Source organism: Chlorocebus sabaeus, chromosome 8 (genome assembly GCF_047675955.1).
Source record: "Chlorocebus sabaeus isolate Y175 chromosome 8, mChlSab1.0.hap1, whole genome shotgun sequence".
In the NCBI taxonomy this organism is placed as follows: domain Eukaryota; kingdom Metazoa; phylum Chordata; class Mammalia; order Primates; family Cercopithecidae; genus Chlorocebus; species Chlorocebus sabaeus.
This window is the reverse complement of record NC_132911.1, coordinates 22,687,161-22,714,852: the sequence shown is the minus strand read 5'-3', so window position 1 is coordinate 22,714,852 and position 27,692 is coordinate 22,687,161. Positions and strand designations below refer to the sequence as shown.

Below are 27,692 nucleotides of genomic sequence, written 5' to 3'. Positions count from 1 at the left end.
CTCACAGCCTTTTGCCATTAGCCCTAGTCAGTGTCCCACATAGTGCACAGAGAATGCGTCGTCACCTGCAATCTGGTTTCTAGTCTACACTGTGTGGTTCACCCTCCAGGGCCAAGGGAACTAAGGTACTTTAAGGACTTTGCTGCAGGCCCTGATGGCTCTGTGTTAATGCTGTCAGTCTTTCTGAAGTCCCTGTCCTCTCACCTCCTGCCTGGACCTGCACCCAGCACACATTCCTGACCCGACACATTTCTCAGTGCCTGGGGCCTGGCACACATTTCTTTTCTTTTCTTTTTTTCCCCACAGAGTCTCACTCTGTCACCCAGACTGGAGTGCAGCGGCATGAATCTCGGCTCACTGCAACCGCAACCTCCTGGGTTCAAGCGATTCTTCTCCCTTAGCTTCCAGAGTAGCTGGAATTACAGGTGCCCGCCACCATGCCCAGCTAATTTTTGTATTTTTAATAGAGATGGGGTTTCACCATGTTGGCCAGGCTGGCCTCGAACTCCTGACCTCGTGATCCGGCCACCTCAGCCTCCCAAAGTGCTGGGACTACAGGCATGAGCCACCGCGCCTGGCCCTGGCACACATTTCTGACCCTAGGTCAGTGTCTGGGGCCTGGCAGGTGCTTGGGGTGCTCCATCGCTCAAATCCAAACCTGTGGAGAGGATGACATTTCAATCCCAGGTTTCTGGTGAGTCAAAAAACCTTCATTTCTATAGTGATACCCTCTTCTACCTACCATGTGAGGGGTCAGGAGCCGACTGACCCCAAGGGTCTAGGAGTCGTGCCATTGACCTGAGTGCCTAGGCTCACAAGCTGGCACCCTTCAATACCATACATTGGGTCTGTCCTCACAGTGGCAGTGTGCTTAACTTGATGGGGAGGTAAGTAGCCCAAGGTCAGACAGTTGGACCTGGGTAGAAACTAGACTTGGGGACAGGCTTTGGAAGCCACTCCCCTGATTCCCCTGTCTCGATGGGGCCTCAGTACTAGAGCCCTCAAGGCTGGTCAGGGAGTGTTTGTGCCTTGACTATGCAAAGGGTGCCAGGCTGTGGCTAGGGATGCCCCTGGCTTTCCTCTCCCTCTTACCTACTCCTCAGCCTCTGCACGTGGCCGTCATGGCCTCTGTGTCCTTCATTCTGTCCACTCATGCGCTCACTGGGCCCCTCCTTGGTGCCAGGCACCCGCTACTGATGGGTGCCAAGCCCCTGCCAGAGAAGCTTGGTGCTGGGTCACAGCAGCAAGGAGGTTGGAGGCAGTGGCATCAGTGAAGTGGTCAGTGAGGCCGCTGTTGGGGGAGGGAGTGGGAGCAGAAGCTAAGAGTGGACTGAAGTCCTTAAGCCAGGAAGTAGTTCAGGGTTTAACAGGAGGAGAGACAGGCGTCCTGGGGAGGGAGCAGGCTCAGGACAGGCCTCCAGTGCCTCCTCTGAACCTCACTACACCGACTACAGCAGCGCAGTGGGAAGCGCCTCAGCTCCTGCCCCTTCTGCTTGCCACAGCTTGGACAGGACTCGGAATCAAACCACAGGCCTGGGTCACCACTGCCGGCAAGAACTAGTTCCTCTCCGTCCATGCACCCTTGCACACAACCTGGGCCCTCCCCGAGGTACTGGGGGAGGCCGTGCCCCTTTTCTGAGCGCCTGGAAGTGACTGCGGGAAGGGAGAACAAGTGACCACGCCTTTTTCCGGGGTATAAAAGCGGAGGCGCACGCTCGGATTCTGGCAGTGTAGCTGCGAGAACCTTTCCAGGCGCACGACCTACGGGGACCGTTTCCGGACGGTTTCTGATTGAGTTTGGCGCTTTTTAGCCAAACTTCAGAGGGGCGAAGAGCCTCCACCCACCTCCCTTCTCATGGGACTTTGCGGACAGAGCGCCCCGACCGCCTCGAGCGCTCGAGCAGGGCGCTATCCAGGAGCCAGGACGGCGTCGGGAACCACACCATGGCTCCCGGACCCCAAGACCCTTAAGTTTGTTTTCGTCGTCGTCGCGGTTCTGCTGCCGGTGAGTACCCGCCGCGGTCCTTGGCTGGGGAAGAGCGCACCTGGCGCCGGGAGTGGGCAGAGAGAGAGGGGGACACGGCGGGGACGCTTGGACCGGGTCGCCTGCGGCGGGGTATGCCCGGGCAGGACGAACCCGTCGTCGGAGTCGGGAAGATTGGGGTCCCCTGGCTGGGCAGGAGCGACCCGGCTGCGAGGGAGCAGAGCGCGCGCTCCCCCTGGCTGTCCCGTGAGGCGAGGACCGCACTGAGCTGCCCCGGAGTAAGTTCCAGAATCAACGGAGGGAGGGAGTCAAGATGGAAACTCCGGAGTAAACCTCTGGAAGCCACAGAGCGGTGGCCTCTTTCGTTCGTCCGTTCATTAATAACATTAACCCAGGCCTGGCGCGGTGGCTCATACCTGTAATCCCAGCACGTTGGAAGGCCGAGGCGGGGGGGATTACCTGAGGTCGGGAGTTGGAGACCCGCCTGGCCAACTTGGTGAAACCCCGTCTGTACTAAAAATACGAAAATTAGCCAGACATGGTGGCAGGCGCCTGTAATCCCAGCTACTTGGGAGGCTGAGACAGTAGAATTGCTTGAACCCGGGAGGCAGAGGTTGCAGTGAGCCGAGATTGCACCAATGCACTCCAGCCTGGGCAACAGAGCAAGACTGTCAAAAAAAAAAAAAAAAAAAAAAATTAACCCTATGTTTATATTGTTAAACGTGTTCCTTGGAGATCCGTTTAACAAACAGCCGGTGAAAAAGCTTTCCAACGCTTGTGTTTGCAATTTTAATTTCCTCTAGAGCCCTGAAAGTGGCAGGAAGCGGTTAACCAGTGTCTTCCACTGTCACCCGTGTGTCCCCTCTGCATCCCACAGACAGGACCGCGGGCTGGCCCCTTCCTTCAGCATAAAAGGTGTAAAGTTCTCGTTGTGAGTTGGCTTTGGAAACTGAGATTGGTGGTGGGGTGCACAGTAAGGACGTATTATAAGTAAAATGTGCAGACTGCCAGGACTTTTTCAGAGTGATTCACGTTTCTGCCAACAGCACTTTCTAAGGTTCCTTACCTAATACCAAAACAAAAGGGGGAGGATAAAACAAGATTACAGGAACTATGAGAGTTTGCATGTTTTCTTTCAACAAATTAATACTAAATTCAGAAAAGCAGTAACATTTTCACCTCTCAAAAATTATACAGCCGACTTCTGCAATAGTTTATAGTGGGTGGACCTACCTGAGGCAGGTAGAAGAATGGCTGTGTTAGGACAGTGGACCTGAAGAGAGAATGTGTGGATGACCAGCGTAGACAAGGCCAGCAACATGAATTTCAGGTTTGGGAATGTGAAACTCTATACATCCCAAAGGAGCCTTTGATCCCTCCGTCAGTCTTGCCTTATTAAATGCATTTCAATGTGCAATCGCTCTTTAAAATTTTGGAGCTAACACAAATCATATTAGATGTTTTATGGCAGTACATTCAGATTGATCTTCCTTTAAACAAGGGTACTGTATTTTACTGCATGGGTAAGCCACAGATTAATTCACTGTTACTGCCTAGGGGCAGTTTGTTAGATGCCACCCTGACTTTGCCTTTGCTAATTCCAACAACGTTGTACTAAATACCCTTGTATGTATCGTGTGTCCACATATCCATGTGCACCAGCTTATTGGACAGCTCCTTAGAAGTATAATTTTACTTCTACTTCTGTGGGATAAATGGTTTCAGAAGTTTCTTTAGATGTTCACAGATTTTCCTCCAAAAGACCGTTGAACTCAGCATATACTGACACCTAGTCCACAAATGTGCCTGTGTCCCTACACCCTTGCTATACTTAGCTTTCATTTTTTGCTAGTCTAGGAAGTAAAACATGATTCATCACATCGTTATGTACTTCCATTCCTTCATGGTATTAGGAATTTTCAAGGATACAGGAGTTCTTTGGTACTGGGAGTACCAAAGTACCAAATCTACTTCCAGTAGATGACCAGGGGATCCAGATGAGACAGCAGGGGAGGGTGGCAGGGAAGACCGAATTCCCAGCTATGCACCTGGGAAACCATGGTCAGCTGGGGCAATTCCCTGCCACCCACCATGCCTGTGAATGGAGATAAGGTCTCCGTCCTCAGGCTTTCAGGAGGATATCAGATGAGCCTGGAGCTGAGCTCAGTTCCTGACCCCAGGTCCTGGGTCTGTCAACGTTGGACTGGTTCAATCTCTGTGACAGGTGCTTCTACCCCGCCCCTCTCTTTATCAAAGTAGGAATCGAATAGATCCAATGGCTCAGACTCTTAGACTCTGAGGCTCTCAAGGACTCCTGAGATTGGAGGCTGGGAACAGCTGGGCCCTGCTGTGCTTCCCCTCCAGCTCTGTGACACTAGTGTGGCCCCAGCTCCTGCCTGTAAAGTAAAGAGGAGATAAAGATCTTCAGCAGCCCTGTGTAAACCTCAGAGGGCTGTGTTACCAGGTGTGGGAGGATGAATTACATCCTCAGGGCTGGTGTCAGTCATTTTGGACTCTGGATCCCCAGGGCATATGTCCTCCACCCAGCAGAGGCTACACTTGCTTCTACCTGCACCTCAGTACCGGCTCCCTGAGCTTAGGGCAAAAACTTTTTAAGACTGGAGTGGAGCGCCATGCGGAGGGGCCATCAAGGAACAGAGGAGCCAGAGTTCAAGTGAGGACAGTGATGGCACTGCAGGGCCACAGCCTGGTTTACCTGCCACGCTTCCAGTTGTCCTTCTGGTGGGTGCCCGGCCTGGGTTGGAGTTCGAAGAGTGAGCAGGAAAGGTCTCCATCCAGGTGACTGCAGATGACTGCTCACCCAGCCCCTACTGAGAGACCGTGGTCCCGGTTCCGGTCCTCTGTCCTGTATCCAGGAGTGGCAGGACAGCGAGGCTCTAACTTCCAGGTTGGGGATGGGGGTAGTGGGGACAGTGCCGTGCCCCGAGCCTGTGCTGTTGGGCAGCTGGTGTCCTGCTCCCAGCCAGTGACTGCACATTTTCAGGTAGTGGATTTTCCTAACAACCTGGGGAGATGAGGGTAGATCATTTTCCCTCTTTTACAAGTGACAAAATGAGATTCAGGAGCAATGTCTCCAGCGTTTTTGGCCTCACCTTGTGTATAATGGCAGCCATATTTGGGCCTCTGCAGGGCTAGAGTTCTCTGAGCAGCTGCTTCTCTGATCTCTGTCCTGCACTTGGCCTCTGGGAGCTCCTGTGGGTCCTCAGCAGAGTCCACACGGCTCTTGGGGGTCCCCTCTCTGTGCCACAGCCTGGAGCCTGTCCTTAGGCTGTAAGCTGTGCTCACCTCATGGGCTTCGGGGGAAAGTGATTGACCCGGGAAATAGACAGTGAGCCCTTTATTGTCTTTGGAGTCTGGTGGAGCCAGGGAGGATGGACGAACCCCATGTGAATCCTGCTCCCTGGAGCCCACGGTGTGGTGGGTGAGGTGACACCAGGAATCACATAACTAAAGGAGGTACAGTGAGGGAGGCATGAGATCACCACCCTTGCCTCCCTCTCCTCCAGAGATGCCATGCTGGTGCAAGGCCATAGGATGTGGTATTGTTGGCCTGGAGGATGGTGTTTGGATAGAGTCACCATTGAATCATAGAGGAAAGCTAAGCTCCCCTTTAAGGGCTTTTTTTTTTTTTTTTTTTTTGTCTGTGCCTGAGAATTAAATAGACATAAGACAGGTACACAGGAGAAAAGCACATACTACTTTTTTTTTTCTTGAGATGGAGTCTTGCTCTGTCACTCATGGTGGAGTACAGTGGTGAAATCTCAGCTCATTGCAATCTCTGCCTCCTAGATTCAAGCAATTCTTCTGCTTCAGCCTCCTGAGTAGCTGGGATTACAGGTGCCCACCCTCGCACCTGGCTAGTTTTTGTATTTTTCGTAGAGATGGGGTTTTGCCATGTTGGCCAGGCTGGTCTCAAACTCCTGAGCTCAGGTGATCCACCCGCCTTGGCCTCCCAAAATGCTGGGATTACAGGCATGAGCCACCATGCCTGGCCAACACACACATTTATTTAATGCAAGTTTTACCTGGTGCAGAAGAAGCAGTGAGAGTCAGTTACTTATGTACTGAATTAGACCAAGTAACTTGTGAAGAAGCAAGTGAATATGTGGAAGCTAAAAAGATGAGTGGTTCTATTCTAACAAGGTCTGCACAGTACTCTCTTGGCCTCGACTTTCTATCCTTAAAAATAAGGAGATTTCTTGGGGGAACCACCCCCAATATTTCAACGTAGGTTCTTCCTATTTTCCCTAAGTGTCGGTCGGTCTGAGAAATAAAGAGAAAGAGTACAAGGAGAGGAATTTTACAGATGGGCCTCCGGGGGTGACATCACATATCAGCAAGTCCGTGATGCCCCTGAGCCACAAAACTAGCAAGTTTTTATTAGGGATTTCAAAAGGGGAGGGGGTGTACAAACAGGGAGTAGGTCACAAAGATCACATACTTTAAAGGGGCAAAGAAGCAGAGCAAAGATCACATGCTTCTGAGGAAACAGGACAAGGCAAAATCAGAAACTCCTGATAAGCGTCTATATTCAGTGTTGTATGTATTGTCTTGATAAACATCTTAAACAACAGAAAATAGGGTTCGAGAGCAGAGAACCAGTCTGACCTCAAATTTACCAGGGCTGGTGTTTCCCAATCCTAGTAAGCCTGAGGGTACTGCAGGAGACCAAGGCATATCTCAGTCCTTATCTCAACCACATAGGACAGACACTCCCAGAGCAGCCGTATATAGACCTCCCTCCAGGAATGCAGTTCTTTTCCTAGGGTCTTAATATTATATTCCTTGCTAGGAAAAGAATTTAGCGATATCTCTCCTACTTGCACATCTGTTTATAGGCTCTCTGCAAGAAGAAAAATATGACTCTATTCTGCCCGACCCCACAGGCAGTCAGACCTTGAGGTTGTCTTCCCTTGTTCCCTAAAATCGCTGTTATTCTGTTCTTTTTCAAGGTGCACTGATTTCATATTGTTCAAAAACGTGTATTTTACTATCAATTTGTACAGTTAGATACACTTATAGTGGTCCTGAGGTGACGTACATCCTCAGCTTATGAAGACAACAGGATTAAGAGATTAAAGTAAGACAGGTGTAAAAAATTATAAAAGTATTAATTTTGAGAACTGATAAATGTCCATATTAAAATGAAATCTTCGCAATTTACATTCAGAGATTGTAGTAAAGACAGATGTAAGAAATTATAAAAGTGTTAATTTTGAAAACTGATATATGTCCATGAAATCTTCACAATTTATGTTCCTCTGCTGTGACTCCAGCCAGTCCCTCCGTTCAGGGTCCCTGACTTCCCGCAACAGAGATTGTCCTATGTTTCCCTGGGGACTTTCATCTCCTGCTTTTAGGAAACACAAAAGAGGTCAAAGCATGTTCTTGCACCTGATGTTTTTCAATAGCCTTTAATTCATAATAGTTAATGGGTCAGGGTGGGTGGGCAGGGTGTGATGGCTCATATCTGTAGTCCTGCCAAGGTGGGTGGATCACTTGAGCCCAGGAGTTCAAGACTAGCCTGGGAAACATAGCAAAATGGTGTCTCAAAAACAAAAACCAAAATAAAACAAAACAAAACAAAAAACCACACACACACAGAAAATCATGTTGTGTGAAGGAACCTAAGCAGAATGCATACCATTTGATTCCTCGTCTTATTAAAATGCAACTAATGTATTGTGACAAAAAGCAGAAGTGTTGTTGGGGACATAGGAGCAAAGTGGAGGAGAGGATTACAGTGAAAAATGAAGAAACACTGCAGGACGGTAGACTTGTCATTATCTTGTAATGGCGGTAGTTCCACAGTATATACATACATCCCAATCTACCAAACTAGATGCTTCAAAAATATACACTTTGTTTCGTATCCATTATACCTCAATAAATCTATTTTTAAAAAACCTTCAATAGAATATAAACACTTGAATGTATACTGTATTCCCTGTAGCACTTACACATAGATCATGAAAATATGTTGCATAAGAAGTCAGTATCCAGTTAAAATGGAATTCTAAAAGGTAATTAACATTAAAATATGCAGGGGAAAAAGGAGTAAAATTATACTAGACAATCATAGTTTTTTGGTTTTTTTTCCGGAGAGGGAGTCTCGCTCTGTCGCCCAGGCTGGAGTGCAGCGGTGCAATCTTGGCTCATTGCAAGCTCCGCCTCCCAGATTCACGCCATTCTCCTGCCTCAGCCTCCCGAGTAGCTAGGACTACAGTGCCCGCCACCATGCCCGGCTAATTTTTTTTTGTATTTTTTTAGTAGAGATGGGGTTTCACCGTGTTAGCCAGGATGGTCTTGATCTCCTGACCTCATGATCCACCCACCTTGGCCTCCCAAAGTGCTGGGATTACAAGTGTAAGTCACCGTGTCCAGCCTAGACAACCATAGTTTAAATGGTAAACTTATAGGTCTATTTCGACTATCAATTATTGCACTAACTGTAAATCCACTGGACACTACAGTCAAAGGTAGAAAGAGTTTGAAGGGCTGAAAAAACAAGACTCTGCTATATCTTGTCTATACGAGCTGGGACTTAAAAGGAAGACACAGATGCTGTCTGTTGAAAGTAAATAGATGGAAACAGATACACTATGCAGAGTGTAAGGCCAAGAAAACTGCCATGGCTATCTCAGTATCAGAGGAAGGTGATTTTGTTAGCAGTGGACGAGATCTGAGTTACCTTACGTTGAAGGTGGCCAGTCCTTACGGTTCCACAGCAATTTCAGCTCTTCACCTCCTGAGAATAAAGAACAGGACTGAGGGGCATGAGGCAGAAGGAGAGATGGAGGCAAGTTTCAGAGCAGAGTGAAAGTTCATTAAAAAGCTTTAGAACAGGAAGGAAAGGAAAGAAGGGAAAGAGAAGGAAAGTACAACTTGGAAGTTGGCCAAGCAGGTGACTTGAGAAACAGTGTGCAGCCTGCCTGCCTGAGTTGGGGTTTTATGGGTTGGCATACTTCCAGAATCTTGCCTTCTCCCCACTCCTGAAATCTTATTGGGAAACTACTGGTCAGTTTCAGGTGTTTTCTATGTATTGGGAGACTGCTTTTTTCTGGCATCGGCTATAACCAGTTTTTCGTTTATTTTTATTTTTTTTTGAGAAGGAGTCTCCCTCTGTCACCCAGGCTGGAGTGCAGTGGCGCGATCTCCGCTCACTGCAAGCTCCGCCTCCCGAGTTCATGCCATTCTCCTGCCTGAGCCTGTCGAGTAGCTGGGACTACAGGTGCCGCCCACCATGCCCGGCTAATTTTTTGTATTTTTAGTAGAGATGAAGTTTCACTATGTTAGCCAGGATCGTCTGGATCTCCTGACCTCGTGATCCGTCCGCCGCAGCCTCCCAAAGTGCTGGGATTACAGGTGTGAGCCACCACGCCCAGCTGTAACCAATGATTACTTTAGAGATACAGTTATCAACCACCTGATGGTCGCCCAACCCTACTGGTGTCAGAAGCTGGAGAGCCCTCCTGCCCTGCTCTTACCTGACTAGCTACCTATTGTAACAATTTTAGGACATAGAATATTATGGGAGCTCAAAAGGGACCTTTTGTAGTTAAAAAGGTTAATTCTTCAAGGAGTGTAATAATAATCACAAATTGTATATGCCTAGTAATACAGCTTCAAAACACATAACACAAAAATAGAATGAAAAGGAGATTAAATCAGCTGTTTCTTTGCACTTGGTAGCACGATCAGATAAAAACACCAGTAAAGAGGAAAGCGACCTGCACACTGTGAACCACCTTGATTTAACTGACATTTAAAGAGCAGGAGTGGAACATCCACTGAACACTCATTCCTTTCTATGCTCATGATACTTTCACCAAGATAGACCGGGTTCTGGGCTATAAAACACACGATACGATCTCTGCACTTAATGAAACGAAACTGGAAATCAGTAACAGTCCATAGAGAATTCTAAAATTTGGTTATTGAAAATACATTTCTAAAAAATCTGTGGTTCATAGAAGAAATTAAAAGGGAAGGTAAAATGTTACAAAATAAATAATAATAACAATATAACTTCAAAACTGGTGGGAAATGGCTAACAGTGCTCGGGGTGAAATAATACAGCTTTCAATGTTTCTACTAAAGAATTGGGAGTTGGGGAGATGGGGAGTTACTATCGAAGGGTATGCAGTTCCTTTGTGGAGTGATAAAAATATTGTAAGATTGATTATAGCGATGATTGCATAGCTATGAGTATATTAAAAACTACTCAAATGTAGACATTAAATGGGTGAATTATATGAATCATCATAATTACTAATTATGTGAATTGTGTCTCATTAAAGCTGTCAAAAAATGTGAAATGTATGGCCTGCAGATCTACATTAATCAATCATAAAATATAAGCATAAATTTAAACCAAACAAAGTAACAAGGAGGAACATAAATAAAGGAAATAGAATACAGACCACAAAAAGAACTGACAAAACGGACCGTGTGTGGTGGCTTGCGCCTGTAATCCCAGTACTTTGGGAGGCCCAGGCAGGCAGAACACTTGAGCTCAGGAGTTAGACCAGCCTGGGCAACGTGGTGAAACCCCAGCTGTACAAAATACACAAATGTTAGCCAGGCTTTGGGGCACATGCCTGTCTGTGGTCCCTGCCACTTGGGGGACTGAGGTTGGAGGACCACTGGAGCCCAGGAGGCAGAGGTTGTAGTGAGCAGAGACTGCACTCCAACCTGGCTGACAGAGACCCTGTCTCCAAAAAAAAAAAGAATTGACAAAATGAAAAGTTAGTCTTCAGAAGGAGTAAGAGTATGAGAGCAGAGAAAGGAGACAGAGACATCGCCTGAACCTAGAGGGACCGCAGCCCGAGAAGGAAGGATTTGAGAAACATGCCTTAGCTTCTCTGTCACCAACTACCAGACAGGCTTTGATGTGGAAGAAAGCTACATTTTGTCTTGTTTAGATCCAGGCAGTTGAACAGAGCCTGGCATAAGTAGCTTTTATTGTAACCACTTTGTTTTTACTCAGGAGCAAGATTATATTAAATTTAATTAAATGTAAGTCTACAATTAAATTAATTTTGTACTTTAAAACACTCCCAACTTAAAAGTTACAAAAACTATACACAAAAATTTGAAAAATAGCTGTTGGCATGATGAAAGCTATTATTGAATTATTTAGTGTATACTTTCTAAAAGCAAGGAAATTAACATCAACACGTTACCACTATCTAATAAGCAGACTCTGTTCTGATTCTCCAGTTGTCTTCTCGTTGTCATTTATAACACACAGATCATGGCCAGAATCCTGAACTGCTGTTTCATCTTTTTCTGTAACTCTTTGATATTTACTGGGAACAGCTTGTCAAAGTCCCTTGTAAAGTAGAAATTACTTAATGTTTGATGCTATATCCTGACTTTCTTTAAGGTTATAACCCTCATTTATAAAACTGTGTATCTTTGTGTGTGTGTGTGTGTGTGTGTGTGTGTGTGTGTGGCAGAGAAAGAGAGAGACAGAATTCACCCACTAGGTCAATTAAACACTTGGTCAAACTAAATATATTAGATGCTATTTCGGCTTGAAGGGATCATATGTGTTTTTGTATTCTGTTTGTTTTTGAGACGGAGTCTCGCTCTGTTGCCCAGGCTAGAGTGCAGTGGCGTGATCTGGGCTCAGAGCAACCTCCGCCTCCTAGATTCTGGAGGATGCTGAGGCATCCCAAGTAGCTGGGACTACAGGCACCCGCCACCACATCTGGCTAATTTTTTGTATTTTTAATAGAGATGGGGTTTCACTGTGTTAGCTAGGATGGTCTCGATCTCCTGACCTCGCGATCCGCCCCCCACAGCCTCCCAAAGTGCTGTGATTACAGGCGTGAACCACCAGACCCGGCCTTTTATATTCTTATAAAATCTTTTCTTGCCAACCACAGTGGTGTGTTCCTGTTATCCACATTACTTGGGAGACTGAGGCAGGAGGATCACTTGAGGCCAGAAGTTCCAGGCTGTAGTGGACTATGATCACACCTGTGACTAGCCACTGCATTCTAGCCTGGGCAACATAGCAAGACTCTATCAAAAAAATAAAAAATAAAAATAACTCTTCTGCTCACATTTTCTGTGGTAAAGATATTTTATGTTATAATATGAGAAAAGGACACAGATGTGTTTTTCTTTATAGAAAATAGCTGCCCTAACACAAACACGGATGCAAAAGAATGAAAGTTTGGAGCTGGAAAGAAGTCCAAGCTCTGATGAGTTTTGTCACTTGGGGTGAAGGGAATATGAGACGGAGCCTGGGAGAGGTAAGGTCTGGAAACCACTCACGCCCATCTCTGCCTTGTCCCTACAGGTCCAAGTTGACTCTGCCACCATCTCCCGGCAGGACGAAGTTCCCCCGCCGCCAGTGGCCTCACAGCAACAGAGGCGCAGCCTTGAGGCGGAGTGTCCAGCAGGTGCGCTCTTATTTTTAAAAATCAGTTTATTTTTAATTGACATATAAACATTGTATATATTTATGGGGTACACCATGATGTTTTGAAATATGTATGCATTGTGGAATGGCTAAATCAAGCTAATTCACATACTTATCATGTATTTGTGGTAAGAACACTTAAAAATCTCCTCAGCAATTTTCAGCTGTACGGATACAGAGCCCTGTGATAAGCCCTCTTTGCCCTCCTCATCTGTGGGTTCTGTAGCCATCCTCATCTGTGGGTTTCGCATTCGTGGCTGCAACCAACACAGATCAAAAATATGTGGAAAAAATAATGGAAATGATAACACGACAATAAAAGTAGATAAAAAGCAATGCAGTATAGCACTTATTTACATAGCATGTCTATTGCATTAGGTATTACAAGTAACCTTGAAATGATTTAAAGTATATGTGCCTGGGGTATATGCAATACTATCCCAATTTATTTCAGGAACTTGAGTAAGTGCAGACTTTGTTCCATGGAATATATTCCCTGTGAATAGAAGGCAGGACTATACAACACATCGTTTTAGTAACTGTAGTCAACATGTCGCACAATACATCTCTTTAATTTATTTCCCCCTATCTCACTGAAATTTTGTATCCTTTGACCAACAGATCTCCAACCCACCATCCAAACGCAACCCTGGTAATCACCATTCTACTCTCTACCTCTATGAGATTAACTTTTAAGATTCCACATATGTGAGATCATAAGGTGTTTGTCTTTCTGTGCCTGGCTTATTTCACTTAGCATAGTATCTCCAGGTTCATCTATGCTGTCAGAAATCACAGAATTTCCTTCTTTGTTAAAGTTGAATAGTATTCCATCGTGTCTGTGTACTACATTTTCTGTACCTTTTCATCATTGATGGACACTTAGGTTGATTAAATATCTTGACCATTGTAAATAATGCTCCAGTGCACATGGGAGGGAAGATATCTCTTCAACATACTGATGTCATTTCCTTTGGATGTATACCCAATAGTGGCATTGCAAGATCATATAGTTGTTCTATTTTTTGTTTTTTGAGGAACTTCCATACTATTTTCCACAATGGATGTACTAATTTCCATTCCCACCAACAGTGTACCAGCATTCTTTTTTCTCCCCATCGTTATCAACACTTGTTATCTTTTGTCTTTTGGATAATAGCCATTTTTACAGGTGTGAAGTGATATTTCATTGTGGTTTTGATTTGCATTTGCCTGATTAGTGATGTTGAGCATTTTTTTCATATACCTGTTGGCCACATCTGTGTCTTCTTTTGAGAAGTGTCTATTCAGGTCCCTTGCCTATGCATCCATTTTAATTGGATGATTTGATTGCATGCTATTGAGATGCTTGAGTTCTGTGTATTTTGGATATTAACCAAAATCTTGGATCTTTTGGATATCCATCTCTCATCCTGTAGGTTGTCTCTTCACTCTGTTCATTGTTTCCTTTGTTGTGCAAAACCTTTCTAGTCTGATATAATCTCATCTGTCTATTTTTGCTTTTGTTGCCTGTGTGTTTGGGGTCATAGCCAAGAAATCATTGCCCCACCAACGTTGTGAAGATTTTCCCCTATGTTTTCATGTAGTAGTTTTACAATTTCAGGGCTTATGTTTAATCTTTAGTCCATGTTGAGTTGATTTTTACATATGATGTGAGATAAGGATCTTATTTCCTTCTTCTGAAAGTCAATATCTACTTTCCTCAACACCATTTATTGAAGAGGCTGTCCTTTCCCCATTTTGTGTTCTTGGTATCTTTGTCACAATCAGTTGACTATAAATACATTGATTTATGTCTGGGTTCACTATTTCATTCCATCAGTTTTATCTTTGTTTATGCCATTACTATTCAGTTTTGATTACTATACCTTTGTAATACATTTTAAAATCAGTATGATGCCTCCATCTTTGTTCTTTTTGTTTGTTTCGCTTAAGATCACTTTGGCTATTTGAGGTCTTTTGTGGTCCCGTACACATTTTAGAATTGTTTTCTCTATTTTGGTAAAAAAAGTCATTGGAATTTTAATAGGCATTGCATTAAATCTGTAGGTCACTTTGGGTCATATGGATAATTAAGCAATATTGAGTTTTCTAATCCATGAATGTGTACTGTCTTTCCATTTATTTTTGTTACTTTCCATGTCTTTCATCAATATTTTACAGTTTTCAGATCTTTCACCTCTGTCATAAATTTATTTAAAAGAGTTGCTGCCTTGACATCCATTTTTAGGCCCGATATAAGTTGTTTAAAACCCAATCATACCACAGCATCTTTTGCCCAATTAATAATTCCTTTCCCTCTTCAATTGTTTTTGATCTAGCACATTTGTTCTTCATCTCCCTGACCCCAAACCCAACACATCCCACAGCAGCTGACTACAATAAAACCCAATGGTTCACACCAGAGCAGTGTGAACCTTCTTTGCAGGTGTTGTCTTCCACAATCCCTGTGGGAAAGCCTAGGGTATAATGCCCATGGATCTTTATAAAGGTGTAGTCCCATGGGTCCTCTCTCTCTGTCTCTTGCTCCCTACACACCAGGTTGTGTCCTTGGACTGGATGGCTCCCCACTTCCCATAAGTGTTACAAAGTGTGCTGTCCTCTTCTCTCTGGAGTCTATAAGTAATACAGTACTTCTGTGTTTCCTGTGTTTTGTTGTGTTGCTTCCTCTGTGTTTTCCCTGACACATCTGAACCTAACATCTTTCTCCATCTTGGCTCTCTTAAAGAGTCGCTATCTCCTAAAGAGTAGAGATAACTTAAAACTGGACTTAGGTCAGACAAGAACCACAAGGTCTTCTGCTAGTAAAAGTAATTGTCTTGTGGAAGGGACACCCACAAGATGAACACCTAAGTAGGTATTAGACAGTCTACCAGGATAAATAAGTTTTCTGTGAACATCCGTGATGAAATCTCCTGGATTCCCCCTCCAAGGTAAGGCTAGAATTTATAGCCACTCTACAGAGAGAAACCTCAAGACCAAATTAGAAACAAATGCAGCTACCACCTTGGTTGAATTTATTCCTAAGCATTTTTCGTGGCTATTATAAATGGGATTTTTCAGATAGTTTCTTGTTAGTGTATGAAAACATTATTGAATTTGTAAGTTGAGTTCATGTCTAACTTTATTTTATACTGATAACAATTTACCTTTGGTCTCATTAAAAAACTTGACACTTTTTCTTTCTCTGTCTTGTGTTTTTGATGTCATTATTTACGTCTTTTTATGTTGTATATTCCTTAACAAATCGTATTAACTATCATTTTAAAAACACTTTTGTCTTTTAACTTTTATACTAATGATATAAGTAATTTGTACACTATTATGATTGTATTAGAATATTCTGAACTTGACCATGTACTTACTTTAATCATCTAGTTTTATATTTTCACATAGTTTCATGTATCCAGTTAGTGTTCTGTTCTTTCAGATTGAATAGCTCTCTTCAGCATTTCTTGTAAGGGGAGAATTTATATATTTCTTGTAAGGCAAGAAATGCTAAAGATGAACTCCGATGGTTTGTTTGTTTGTCTGATAAAGCCTTTACTGCTCTTCATTTCTAAAGGACAGGCTTGCCAGGTACGGTATTCTTGGTTGGCAAGAGTTTTTTCCTTTCTATACTTTGTGTAATTCTACTCTCTCCTGGCCTGTGGGTTTTCTGCTGAGAAGCCTTCAATAGTTGTATAAGGGTTCCTTTGTGTACATTGCTTTTCTCTTGCTGGTTTCAAAATTCTATTTGCCTTTGATTTTGGGGAATTTGTTTAAGATATGTCTTAGTGAAGATCTCTTCATATTTAATCTGTTTGGGGTTTTTTGGGCTTCATAAATGTGGATGTCCATTTCCATCCTGATTTGGGACATTTCCTTTAATTATTTCTTTAAATTACACTTTCTGTTCCTTTCACTTTCTCTGATGCTCCTTGGACCACCATAATGCATGTATTGTTTTTATTCACGGTAACCATTGGTACTGTTGGCTGTCTTCCCTCCTTTTCATTCTTGATTTTTTTTTCTTTCTGTGACTTGGTAATTTCAAACGATCTGTTTTCAAGCTCACTGAGTCTTTCTTCCAATTAGTCAACTCTGCTGTTGACATTCTCTGTGGAATTTTTTAGTTCAGATATTTGCGTTGTTTAATTTTAGAATTTCTGCTTGGTTCTTTATGTTGTCTGTATATATTAAACCACTCATTTTGTTCATGTATTGTTTTTCTGACATAGTTGTCTATCTGTATTCTCTAGTAGCTGACTGAGCTTCTTTAAGATGAGTATTTTCAATTCTTTGTCAGGCTGTTGTAAATGTCTGTTTGTTTCAGGTTGGTTACTTGTGCTTCATTTTGTTTCCTTGGTGCCCTCATGATTCCTTGGTGCTGTCATGATTCCCTGATTGCTCATGAGCCTGAGGCAATGTGTGGGAATGTGCTCTTTGAAGAAGCAGGGACTTATTCCAATATTTACAGACTGGCTTTGTCAGGGAACGCCCTTCACCAATCAGCCTGTACACAGATTCTGGGCAGGCCATGTGGTGTGGTTCAAGGGTGGTCAGAGCCTGTATCCAGAGAGGTGACCTGAGGCCTGGTTCCATGGGGGCTGAACTGGCACTGGAGTAGGCCTTGTACTTGGGTCTGCAGATGTCAGCCAGGTGCTGTGATGGGCCTCATCCTTGGGTCCACAGGGAAGGACCCGGAGTCTGAGTTCATGGGGACTGACCAGGACTAGGGCAGACCTGGAAGCTGAATCTGTGGAGTTGGGTCAGGATTCTGGGTCTGTAGTGCTAGCCCGAAGGCACAAGCTAAGACTGATATCTTAGCTTATCATGCCCTTATCTCTATGTGCTTCTAGACTTCTGTTTCCTACACTTCATGGTTCTTTATTCCATAGGGATACGTTGGATGATTTCTGTCAGTCAGGCACCATGCTAATGGGGATAATTATAAGAGGCCCTGCCCTCATGGAACCTTTTCTCTGGGATAGTATTAAGATACACAGATCAAAATAACAGTCAGAAATTCCTGATAGGAACCATGAAGAATAATTAAGTGATGAGTGAGACGGAGACGAGGTTGGTGGGGCCTCTCGAGGATGGTGATTTGGGCCAGTATCCAAAGTTGGACAGGGATAGTTGTGCAGAGAGCCAGAAATAGTGTTCCTGAGCAGCCTCCCTGGGAATGAGAGCTGCAGGGTGCAGGGGCTGGGGGATACTGAGCAAAGACAGGGCCACCATAGTGAGTGGACAGCAAACAGGTCAGGTGGACCAGCATGGGCAGATCACATGTAGACGAGGTTGGATTTTATTTTGTTATTTTATTTTATTGTTTTTTTTTTTAAAAAAGTAGACTGGGCATGACGTGGTGGCTCATGCCTGTAATCTCAGCACTTTGGGAGGCTGAGGAGGGTGGATCACCTGAGGTCAGGAGTTTGAGACTAGCCTGGCCAATATGGTGAAACACCATGTCTACTAAGAATACAAAAAATTAGCCGGGTGTGGTGGTAGGTGCCTGTAATCCCATCTACTCGGGAGGCTGAGGCGGGAAAATTGCTTGAACCTGGGAGGTGGAGGTTGCGGTCAGCCGAGATCACGCCCCTCCACTCCAACCTGGGCAACAAGAGTGAAACTCTGTCTCCAAAAATAAATAAATAAATAAAATATTCTTTTTTTTTTTTTTTTTCAAGAGATGGAGTCTCTCTGTGTCGCCCAGGCTGGAGTGCAGGGGCACCATCTCGGCTCACTGCAAGCTCTGCCTGCCGGGTTCACGCCATTCTCCTGCCTCAGCCTACCGAATAGCTGAGACTACAGGCGCCACCTGGCTAATTTTTTGTATTTTTAGTAGAGACGGGGTTTCACCGTGTTAGCCAGGATGGTCTCGATCTTCTGACCTCGTGATCTGCCCGCCTCGGCCTCCCAACATGCTGCGATTAGCGTGAGCCACCGCGCCTGCCAAAAAAAGATAAAATATTTCAAATATTTATATTGATTACATATTGAAATGTAGTGTTTTGGATATTTTAGGTTCAAAAGTAGATTGTTTAAATTAACTTGACCTTTCCTTTTACTATTTTAATACGGCTGTCATAGAATTTGAATTTTGCGTGTGGTTTGTATTATATTTCTGACAGCAGTGCCAGTCCAAGGTATGTAATAGATGCAGAACTGATGACAAGACCAAACCTGGAAGAGTGGATTTCTCCGTCTGGATTCCACTGAGGGCCAAAAGAGAAGTTTTCCAGCCACTGCCAGCCTCTGGGAATTCTGTGGTGACTCATTCATTGGCTTTTCTCTCCTTTCCCAGGGTCTCATAGATCAGAACATACTGGAGCCTGTAACCCGTGCACAGAGGGTGTGGATTACACCATTGCTTCCAACAATTTGCCTTCTTGCCTTCTATGTACAGTTTGTAAATCAGGTACAGAATGTGTGAACCCCTTGCCCAGAGGTGGAGTGCATAGTGATGAGGTGGGTGGGAGCTGTAGCTGATGTGAGTCGGGGAACCAAGTTCTAGCCCAACTTGGTCTTCATCATGCCCCATTCCATGATTATGACTGGTTGATTGGGAAAAAAAAAAAAAAAAAAAGAAATCTTTTTTTTTTTTAGACAGAGTTTCGTTCTTGTTGCCGAGGCTTGAGGGCAATGGCATGATCTTGGCTCACTGCAACCTCCGCCTCCCAGGTTCAAGCGATTCTCCTACCTCAGCTTCCTGAGTAGCTGGGATTACAGGCATGCGCCACCACGCCTGGCTGATTTTGTTTGTTTGTTTGTTTTGAGACTGTGTCTCGCTCTGTCGCCCAGGCTGGAGTGCAGTGGCGCCATCAGGGCTCACTGCAAGCTCCGCCTCCTGAGTTCACGCCATTCTCCTGCCTCAAGCTCCTGAGTAGCTGGGACTACAGGCGTCCGCCACCACATCCGGCTAATTTTTTTGTATTTTTAGTAGAGACGAGGTTTCACCGTGTTAGCCAGGATGGTCTTGATCTCCTGACCTCGTGATCCGTCCGTGTCAGCCTCCCAAAGTGCTGAGATTACAGATGTAAGCCACCATGCCAGACCAGTTTTTTGTATTTTTAGTGGAGACAGGGTTTCTCCATGTTGACCAGGCTGGTCTCGAACTCCTGACCTCAGGTGATCCACCCACCTCAGCCTCCCAGAGTGCTGTGATTACAGGCGTGAGCCACTGTGCCCAACCAAAATCTTTTCTATAATGCATGGCAACTGGCTGGGAACTCCTCTGAACTATTGCCTGCAAGGGGGTGGGGGCATCATTACAGCACAGAGGAGGCCTGGCCCAGTGGACAGGGCTGGGTTCCAGTGGTGGCACGGGTCTGCTCCAGGAGCAGGCTGTTTCCTCCCGGGCTCTGTGCTCCTGGCAGGTGCTCGGCTTCACTCAGCCTTCAGGTTCTCAGGCCCCTTCCTCCTCCCAGTCAAGGCCGGGGCTTTTGGGAAGTCCCCCAAGGGCTCCTCTCCTTGCAGAGTCTCTCAGGTGATGCCCTTGCGCCTCCCTTGCTACTGACCTTGCCATCTAAACAATGCTTTCCCCCTAATCTGATGTAATAAATAATCACGGTCTTTTTGTATTGGTCCTTATGTACAGGGTGGGTGTCCTGTATGAGTCCCAAGTATGCTGGTGCAGAAACCGGCCCTCAGAACTCCTTGGTGAACTGAGTTGAGCTGAGTGGGAGGGGATGGGGTGGTGAGGAAGGGTGGACTGACATGTCAGGGAAACACATTCCCAAAACCTTATGCTCTGTTGTCAGGTCAAACAAATAAAAGCTCCTGCACCACGACCAGAGACACTGTGTGTCAATGTGAAAAAGGAAGCTTCCAGGATGAAAACTCCCCTGAGATGTGCCGGAAGTGCAGCCCAGGGTGAGACAGCAGCCAGGGGCTCCCGACAGCTTTCAAGAACCTGAAATGACCTGAGTCACCTGCTACTTCTGTCTCACCCCTGACCCCATAAGGCATCCCTGAGCCTATGGGATTTCCTGAGCCTGCGGTGGCCCCTGCTGGTCCATCTGCCTGTCCCCACCCCTACCCCCTGCGGCAGCCCCTTCCCATCCCTCCCTAACACGAGTCCCTTTGGCCAGGCCGAATTGTTCACTGGGCACAGGAGGTGACTTTCTAGGTCCCTTGAAACTTTTCCGGGGACCTAGGAAATGGGATTTCCTTTTGAAATCAGAAGAACACACTTGAATCCAGCCTGGCTTGTATTTGTCCTTATTCCAAATTGGTTTTAAAAAAAAATGTAATTTTAAATATTTTTTATGCAGGTGGAGACCCATAAAGGAAAAAGTGCCTGTAGCTCACAAAAATCATAATAAGGCTGTGGGTGGAGCTCCCTTAAGTTCCCATGAGGACCTGAGCCCACCCCGCAGGCGTCACTCCTGGCCCCTGACTTCTCAATAAGTCCTTCTTTTTCCTATTTGGGTTTTAGGGGCAAAGAGCAACTTGCTCTTCTCTGGCCCTGCACTGTTTGCTGTGATTGGGAGGAACCAGCAGCAGACAGGGTGGGGTGAGGGCTCACTCGTACTGTGGGTTAACTGGAGGAAAGGGCTCAGCTTGTGGCCACAGGGGCTTGTGATCTTCCCCTGGAGTGTGGCTCCTCCTAACGCAGCCTCCACTGCAGCCCAGGGAAGCTCCGTGTGTGCCCAGCACAGAAGGCTCCTGGAGCTGCAGCTCTGACCCCAGAGCAGGGAGGCCGAGGGGCTGAAGTGCGCATGCTCAGACCCTTCCCCAGCCTCAAGAAGGGAGCACAGGGGGACCCCCTGCAGACACGAGGAACCTGTCCTCCTCTGACGTCTTCTCAAGGACATTGGGCAGGGAGGGTGGCTCCTCTTTCATCTCACCTGGCCAGCTTTCCATCAGGAGTCCCCGTCTCCCTCCCTGTGTGTACCCAGGTGTCCCAGAGGGATGGTCATGGTCAATGATTGTACGCCCTGGAGTGACATCAACTGCAGTGCATCAGCTGCCAGTTCCACTGGGAAAACCCCTGCGGTGGAAGACACAGTGCCCACCAGCCTGGGGACTCCTGCCCTTTCCGGTCTCATAGCCGGCATCGTTACAGTCTTCATCATTCTGTTTGCGGCTGCGTTTGTTTACATTTTACGTCGGAAGAAACTCATTTCTTCACTGAAAGGCATCTGCTCAGGTAGGTGCTGGCTGAGGGTGGGGGCGCTGGACACTGTCTGCCCTGCCCCCTCCCACTCTGTTCCTACAGACAGTAATCCCCATCCCTGCCCCTGGTCCAAGTGTCTCCAGCCTGGTTCGATCTTCCGCCTTGTGATCGCCCCATCCCCACATCCTGTGTATCCCCCAGGACCCTGGTCTCATTGCCTCTCTCGGGGCTGGGGGTCCCCTCATCTCCCAGCCAAGTCTAGGAGGGCAGGGCCAGTTCCTCCCACTTTCAGGCCCAGCCAGGCAGGGGGCAGTCAGCTCCTCAACTGGGTGACAAGGGTGAGGATGAGAAGTGGTTGTGGGATTTATTCAGCCTTGGTCAGAGCAGAACGTAGAGATTTTCCACGTGTTGGTTTTTACTCTAGTTCCCCTTCTCATCCCCCTTCCTCAGGGTGTCCCCGAATTGCAAGGCCCTATTCCTGTTTCCAGCCCCAGGGCTCCTTGTCCAGTGTCCCTGCCCCCAGCCTACCCCTGTGCCCTGCTGTCCTCTGGGAGGGAGGTGCTGTGTGGGCCCCTCCCTGCCTGCTAAGGAGACTCCTTCTCTTCCAGGTGGTGGAGGGGGCCCCGAACGTGTGCACAGAGTAAGTTGGTTTCTCCAGAAACTGGGGGCTTCATGGGTTCAGGAACTGCTTCCCGTCCACTGGCGAGCCCGGGTGGGCACAATTCCTTGTCCTCATAGCTGCCCTGACTCTGACGTGGCCTGGGGTATCTGGGTTGACTGTGGGGGACACATGGCCATTTTGAGCAGCACACAGACTGGCGGGCCGTGCTGCAGCCCCATCCTTCGTGCAGCCTGGGTGACACCATCACTCCACAGCTGGCCCCGTGGGGATGGGGTGACCACCTGACCCACCTCCGCAGTGGGTCCTGGATGTGCTGAGCCTCAGCTGCCTGGGGTGACCTCATTGGAAGGGATTGGGGATGGCAGGTCCAGCTGCCAACTGGGGACCTTGAAGCTGAGCCCTGGGTGTGGACTTGAGTGGGCCGTTTGCCTTCCCAAGGTCTTTTTCTGGCGTTCACGTCCTTCACGAGTTCCTGGGACGGAGGACAATGCCCGCAACGAGACCCTGAGTACCAGATTCTTGCAGCCCACCCAGGTCTCTGAGCAGGAAATCGAAGGTCAGGAGCCGGCAGAGCCAACAGGTGTGACTGTACAGTCGCCAGAGGAGCTACAGCGTCTGCTGGTGAGTTGAGGAGGGACTGTGCCATGCCTGGCCTGCTGCCTGCACAGGACTTTGAGGACAGTGGGAGATGGCAGTGCCTCCATTCTCCTGGCCCAAGGGGACATGAAGCCTTTAGGAGACAGGGGACTGAGGGGACAGAGCAGCTGCACTGAGGTGGTGACTGTGCCAGTCTGCAGGACATCTGCTTCTTATTCCTTGTCGCCAGAGTCTGGATCTCCACAGGCATACAGTGGGTGTCACAGGGTTCGTTGATGACTGACTAAGTCTGCACAGTCTCCATCGTGTGCTCCTAATCTTTTTTTTTTTAAGCCTCGAAAGTTCTTTCCTTCAAGATAAGATGATCCTATCTAATTTCTTACGGACTTTTAAAGAATGATTTGGTTTGTAGCATTCACCAGTGGAATGTAGGTGCCATTTCTTTTGCAATGCTGTGTGAAGGGAGGAACTCTCTGAATTATTGTGAGTCATTGTCTCCTTCCTCCTTGCCTGTTTAAGAAGTGATTCTCCTATTGTTCTCTGCTTTTGGTTCCTCTTTGACCACTTGTCAAATACTTATCTGGACAAGGATCACTTTCCACCCATTTTCTTCCTTTCCTATAACTACACCCCATGTTTTTTTTAATGAAGTATAAAAAGGGAAGAAAACAAACAAAAAATGTCAACAATTACTCCATGCTGCTGAATCGCATTGCGCCTTTGTTTTGTAATTTGTAGAGATCTGATCTTACTATGTTGCCCAGGCTGGTCTCAAACTCCTGGCCTCAAGTCATCCTCTCACCTTGGCCTCCCAAAGTGGTGGGATTACAGGCATAAGCCACTGCACCTGACCGCGTTGCACATTTTTTGAAAGTGGTAAATGCAGAGCCACACGTCTGCCATACTACAGGAAGGTTCTCAGTCTTAGTGGTAGTTCCCCAACACTTCCTCCAGCCCCAGCCCTTCTTAATTCAGGTAAATGCAACAGAGAATATCTTGTGATTCTTTGTGGAAATCTTTATGCATATGCCACGTATATTCATACAAGCACATGTACATTTTGTTTACATTACAGGGATTATGTTACATATAATACACTGCCAAAGGAAACTTGTTTTCATTTTTTCTTTTTCCTTTTTCAAATTTATTTTGATTCAGGAGGTGCATATGCAAGTTTCTTACCTGGTTATATTGTTTGATGCTGAAATTCGGGGTATGAATGATTTTATCCAGGTTGTGGGCATAGTATCCAACAGTTAGTTTTTCAACCCTTCCTCCTCTCCCTCCCTCCCCGCCCTGGTAGTCGCCAGTGTCTATTGTTGCCGACTTTATGTTCGTAAATACCTGATGTTTAGCTCCCACTTACTAGTGAGAACATGCAGTATTTGGTTTTGCGTTCCTACGTTAAATCACGTAGGATGATGGCCTCCAGCTTCATCTATGTGGCTGTAAACAATATGATTTCATTCTTTTTTATGGCTGTGTAGTCTCCCATGGTGTATATACCACATTTTCTTCATTCAATCCACTGTTGATGGGAACCTAGGTTGATTCCACGTCACTGCTATTATGGATAATGGTGTCTTTTGGTAGAATGATTTGTTTTCCTTTTTTTTTTTTTTTTTTTGAGATGGAGTCTCGCTGTCACCCAGGCTGGAGTGCAGTGGCACGATCTCAGCTCACTGCAAGCTCCGCCTCGCTGTCACCCAGGCTGGAGTGCAGTGGCACGATCTCAGCTCACTGCAAGCTCCGCCTCCCAGGTTCATGCCATTCCCCTGCCTCAGCCTCCGGAGCAGCTGGGACGCCACGCCCAGCTAATTTTTTGTATTTTTAGTAGAGATGCAGTTTCACTGTGTTAACCAGGATGGTCTCAATCTCCTGACCTTCTGATCCGCCCGCCTCGGCCTCCCAAAGTGCTGGGATTACAGGTGTGAGCCACTGCACCCGGCTACACCCGGCTAATTTTTGTATTCTTTAGTAAAGACAGGGTTTCACCATGTTGGTCATGCTGGTCTTGAACTCCTGACATCGTGATCCACTTGCCTCGCCTCCCAAAGTGCTGGGATTACAGGTGTGAGCCACGGTGCCCTGCACTACTGATTTTTATACATTGATTTTGTAGACTGAAATTTTGTTGAAGCTGTTTATTAGTTCCAGGAGCCTTTTAGTGGAGTCTTCAGGGTTTTCAAGGTGTAGAATCATATCGTCCATGAAGAGTTTTGACTTCTTCATTTCATATCTGGATGCCTTTTCCTTCTTTCTCTTGCCTGAGTGCTCTGGCTAGGACTTCCAGTACTATGTTGAATGGGAGTGGTGAGCGTGAGCATTCTTGTCTTGCTCCAGTTCTCAAGGGGAATGCTTCCAGCTTTTGCCCATTCAGTATGATGTTGGCTGTGGGTTTGTCATAGATGGCTCTTACCATGGTGAGGCATGTTCCAATGGGAACTTTCTAATGCTTTTTAATATCCAAAAGAGCAAACACCTCTTCCATACTTTTTCAAAATGTATTATTTTACCCAGATAAAATTCACAATTAAAAGATTTCCTCCATCCTTCCCTCCTGAAAAAACTCGGCATTTTTGTCAATTCGCTTTAAAATTAAAAATTATTCTAGAAATACTGAATATTTTATAAATATAAATATTTATACATATTTTATAAATATTCAGTATTTATATATAAATAAATACATATTTATATATAAATATATGAATTTATATTATATATAATTATATATGAATTTATATAAATTATATAAATATTTTATATTTATATAAATATATAAATATATGAATTTATATAATAAACAATAATTATATAAACTAATAAATTTATATACAAATAAATTATATATATTTATTATGTATATTATATATATAATTTATATATATTTATATAAAAACTATATATACGTACATAAACATATATAAATAGTGAATATAAAATATTCAGTATTTCTAGATTCAGTATATTTATTCAGTATAATAATATTCAGCATATTTATTTATAAATTTATAAATAAATAAGTATTCAGTATTTCCTTATCAAAGGAGATAACATTTGGTGTGAAGTATTTTATTGTAACTGAGTTGTGATTTGTATTCCTCTTCAAATCAATTATTCCTGTTTCTTATGGCTGTTTAGTATTTCGTATCCAGCATGAGTTGGATAGCCTTATAATTCTGTTTGCTAATTTATTGCATCTGCTATGTTTTTAACTTTCCTCCAAACATACATTTCTGTTTCAGTATTGTAGTTTCATTCTTAGGGATTTTAAATGACATTGAAAATAATGATTATGGTGTCTGCTCTCTTCCAAAAGTCTTACCTCATTTTAATTTTCCATCATGTTGCCTAGGCCAGACCTTTCAGAACCGTGTTCAGCTGTGCTTAGGGAAAGCAGGTGTTTGGGTCCTGATTTGATTTCTGGAGAAGACCTCCAAAGTGTCACCCTGAGGAATGGCGTTCACTTTTGGTTTCATATAGAAATTCTCATAATCAAGAATGCAACCTACTATTCTAAAAGGTTCTGAAAAAGATCAGAATTGGTGTTTAATTTTACCAAATGCCTCTCCAGCGTCCATGGAGACTGCTGTTTTATTTAATTACACTATTGATGTGGTACAGTATTGATGATCAAAGGTCATTTACAGTCTTGGAATAAATCATTTTGTTAGGTTTTCCTGGGTGCTCTCATATATACTCTTCTGCCGGTGAGAATTGTGTAAGGAAGTGATCGTTTCCTGTGAGGGTGGGTGGGAGTTGATTAGATGGGGCAGAAGGGGACTTTCTGGGGTGGTGGCAATGTTCTATGTCTTGATCAGGGGATAATTACCCAGGCATATACAGTAGTCAAAGCTGTACAGAACACTTACAAAGTGAGCATTTACTGCATGCCACGTATGTCTCAATGAGTCACCAGCACACAGAGCCCAAGAGCTATGCAGGACCAGAGGTTTGTCTCCATCTCCATGGAGACCCGAGATGGGAAGCCCTGCAGGTCTCTTGCTGGCTGGTGGTCGGGGTCAGTACTGGACTGCAGGACTCCTGACTCTGACCAGAGCATTCCCCACTGTGTGTTACAGGAACAGGCAGAAGCTCAAGTGTGGGTGTCAGAGGAGGACGCTGCTGGTTCCAGTGAATGACGCTGACCCCATTGAGAGTAAGTGTTTTGTGCCTTGAGACGCAGCAGGAGGACAGGGAATAGGGACAGTGTCCTACCTGCTGTCCCTATAGCGAGAGGGCTCTTCTGGAGCATTCACTGCTGGAAGCAGGGGGTCCCATGTCAATCCTGTGCTGATTGTCCTTGGAGCATCGAGACCCTAAATCTCTTCTCTCTTCTCAGTCAACACCTTGCTGGATGCCTCGGCAACACTGGAGGAAGGACATGCAAAGGAAATAATTCAGGACCACATGGTGGACTCTGAGAAGCTCTTTTATGAAGAAGATGACGCAGGCTTTGCTACGTCGTCCCTGTGAAAGAATCTCTTCAGGAAACCAGAGCTTTCCCCGTTTACCTTTTCTTCTAGAAGGGGAAGCAGCCTGGAAGAGACAGTCCAGTACTTGAACCATGCCTCAACTAACACTGCTATCCAATATGGTGCAGCTTACCAAAGGTCCTAGAACTTGGTCAATGCACTTGAAGTAATTTTTATGAAATACTGCGTGTGATAAGGAAACTGGGGAAATTTGTATAAGACTCTTGGCGGCATAGAGTTATACGATTGTGTATTAACGGTGGTTTTCGTCCAAGTGCAGTGGCTCATGCCTGTATTCCCACCACTTTGGGAGGCTGAGGTTGGTGGATCGCTTGAGTTCAGGAGTTTGAGACCAGCCTGGTCAACACAGTGAAACTCCGTCTCAATTTAAAAAGAAAAAAAGTGGTTTTAGGATGTCATTCTTTCCAGTTCTTCATCATGAGACAAGTCTT

The 27,692-nt window shown here is 45.4% G+C and overlaps 1 protein-coding gene across 1 annotated transcript; it reads left to right on the top strand.

Moving 5' to 3' along the window:
* The first annotated feature begins 1,724 nt into the window (after positions 1-1,724).
* Positions 1,725-27,355, top strand: LOC119618912 (tumor necrosis factor receptor superfamily member 10D-like). Its single transcript, XM_073017998.1, is given in 10 exon segments — positions 1,725-2,005; positions 12,318-12,420; positions 18,730-18,843; positions 20,186-20,297; positions 21,326-21,576; positions 22,152-22,183; positions 22,604-22,786; positions 26,848-26,868; positions 26,870-26,924; positions 27,108-27,355. Coding segments are annotated over 10 exon segments (1,155 nt in total). The 5' UTR covers positions 1,725-1,855; the 3' UTR covers positions 27,242-27,355.
* The last annotated feature ends 337 nt before the right edge of the window (positions 27,356-27,692 follow it).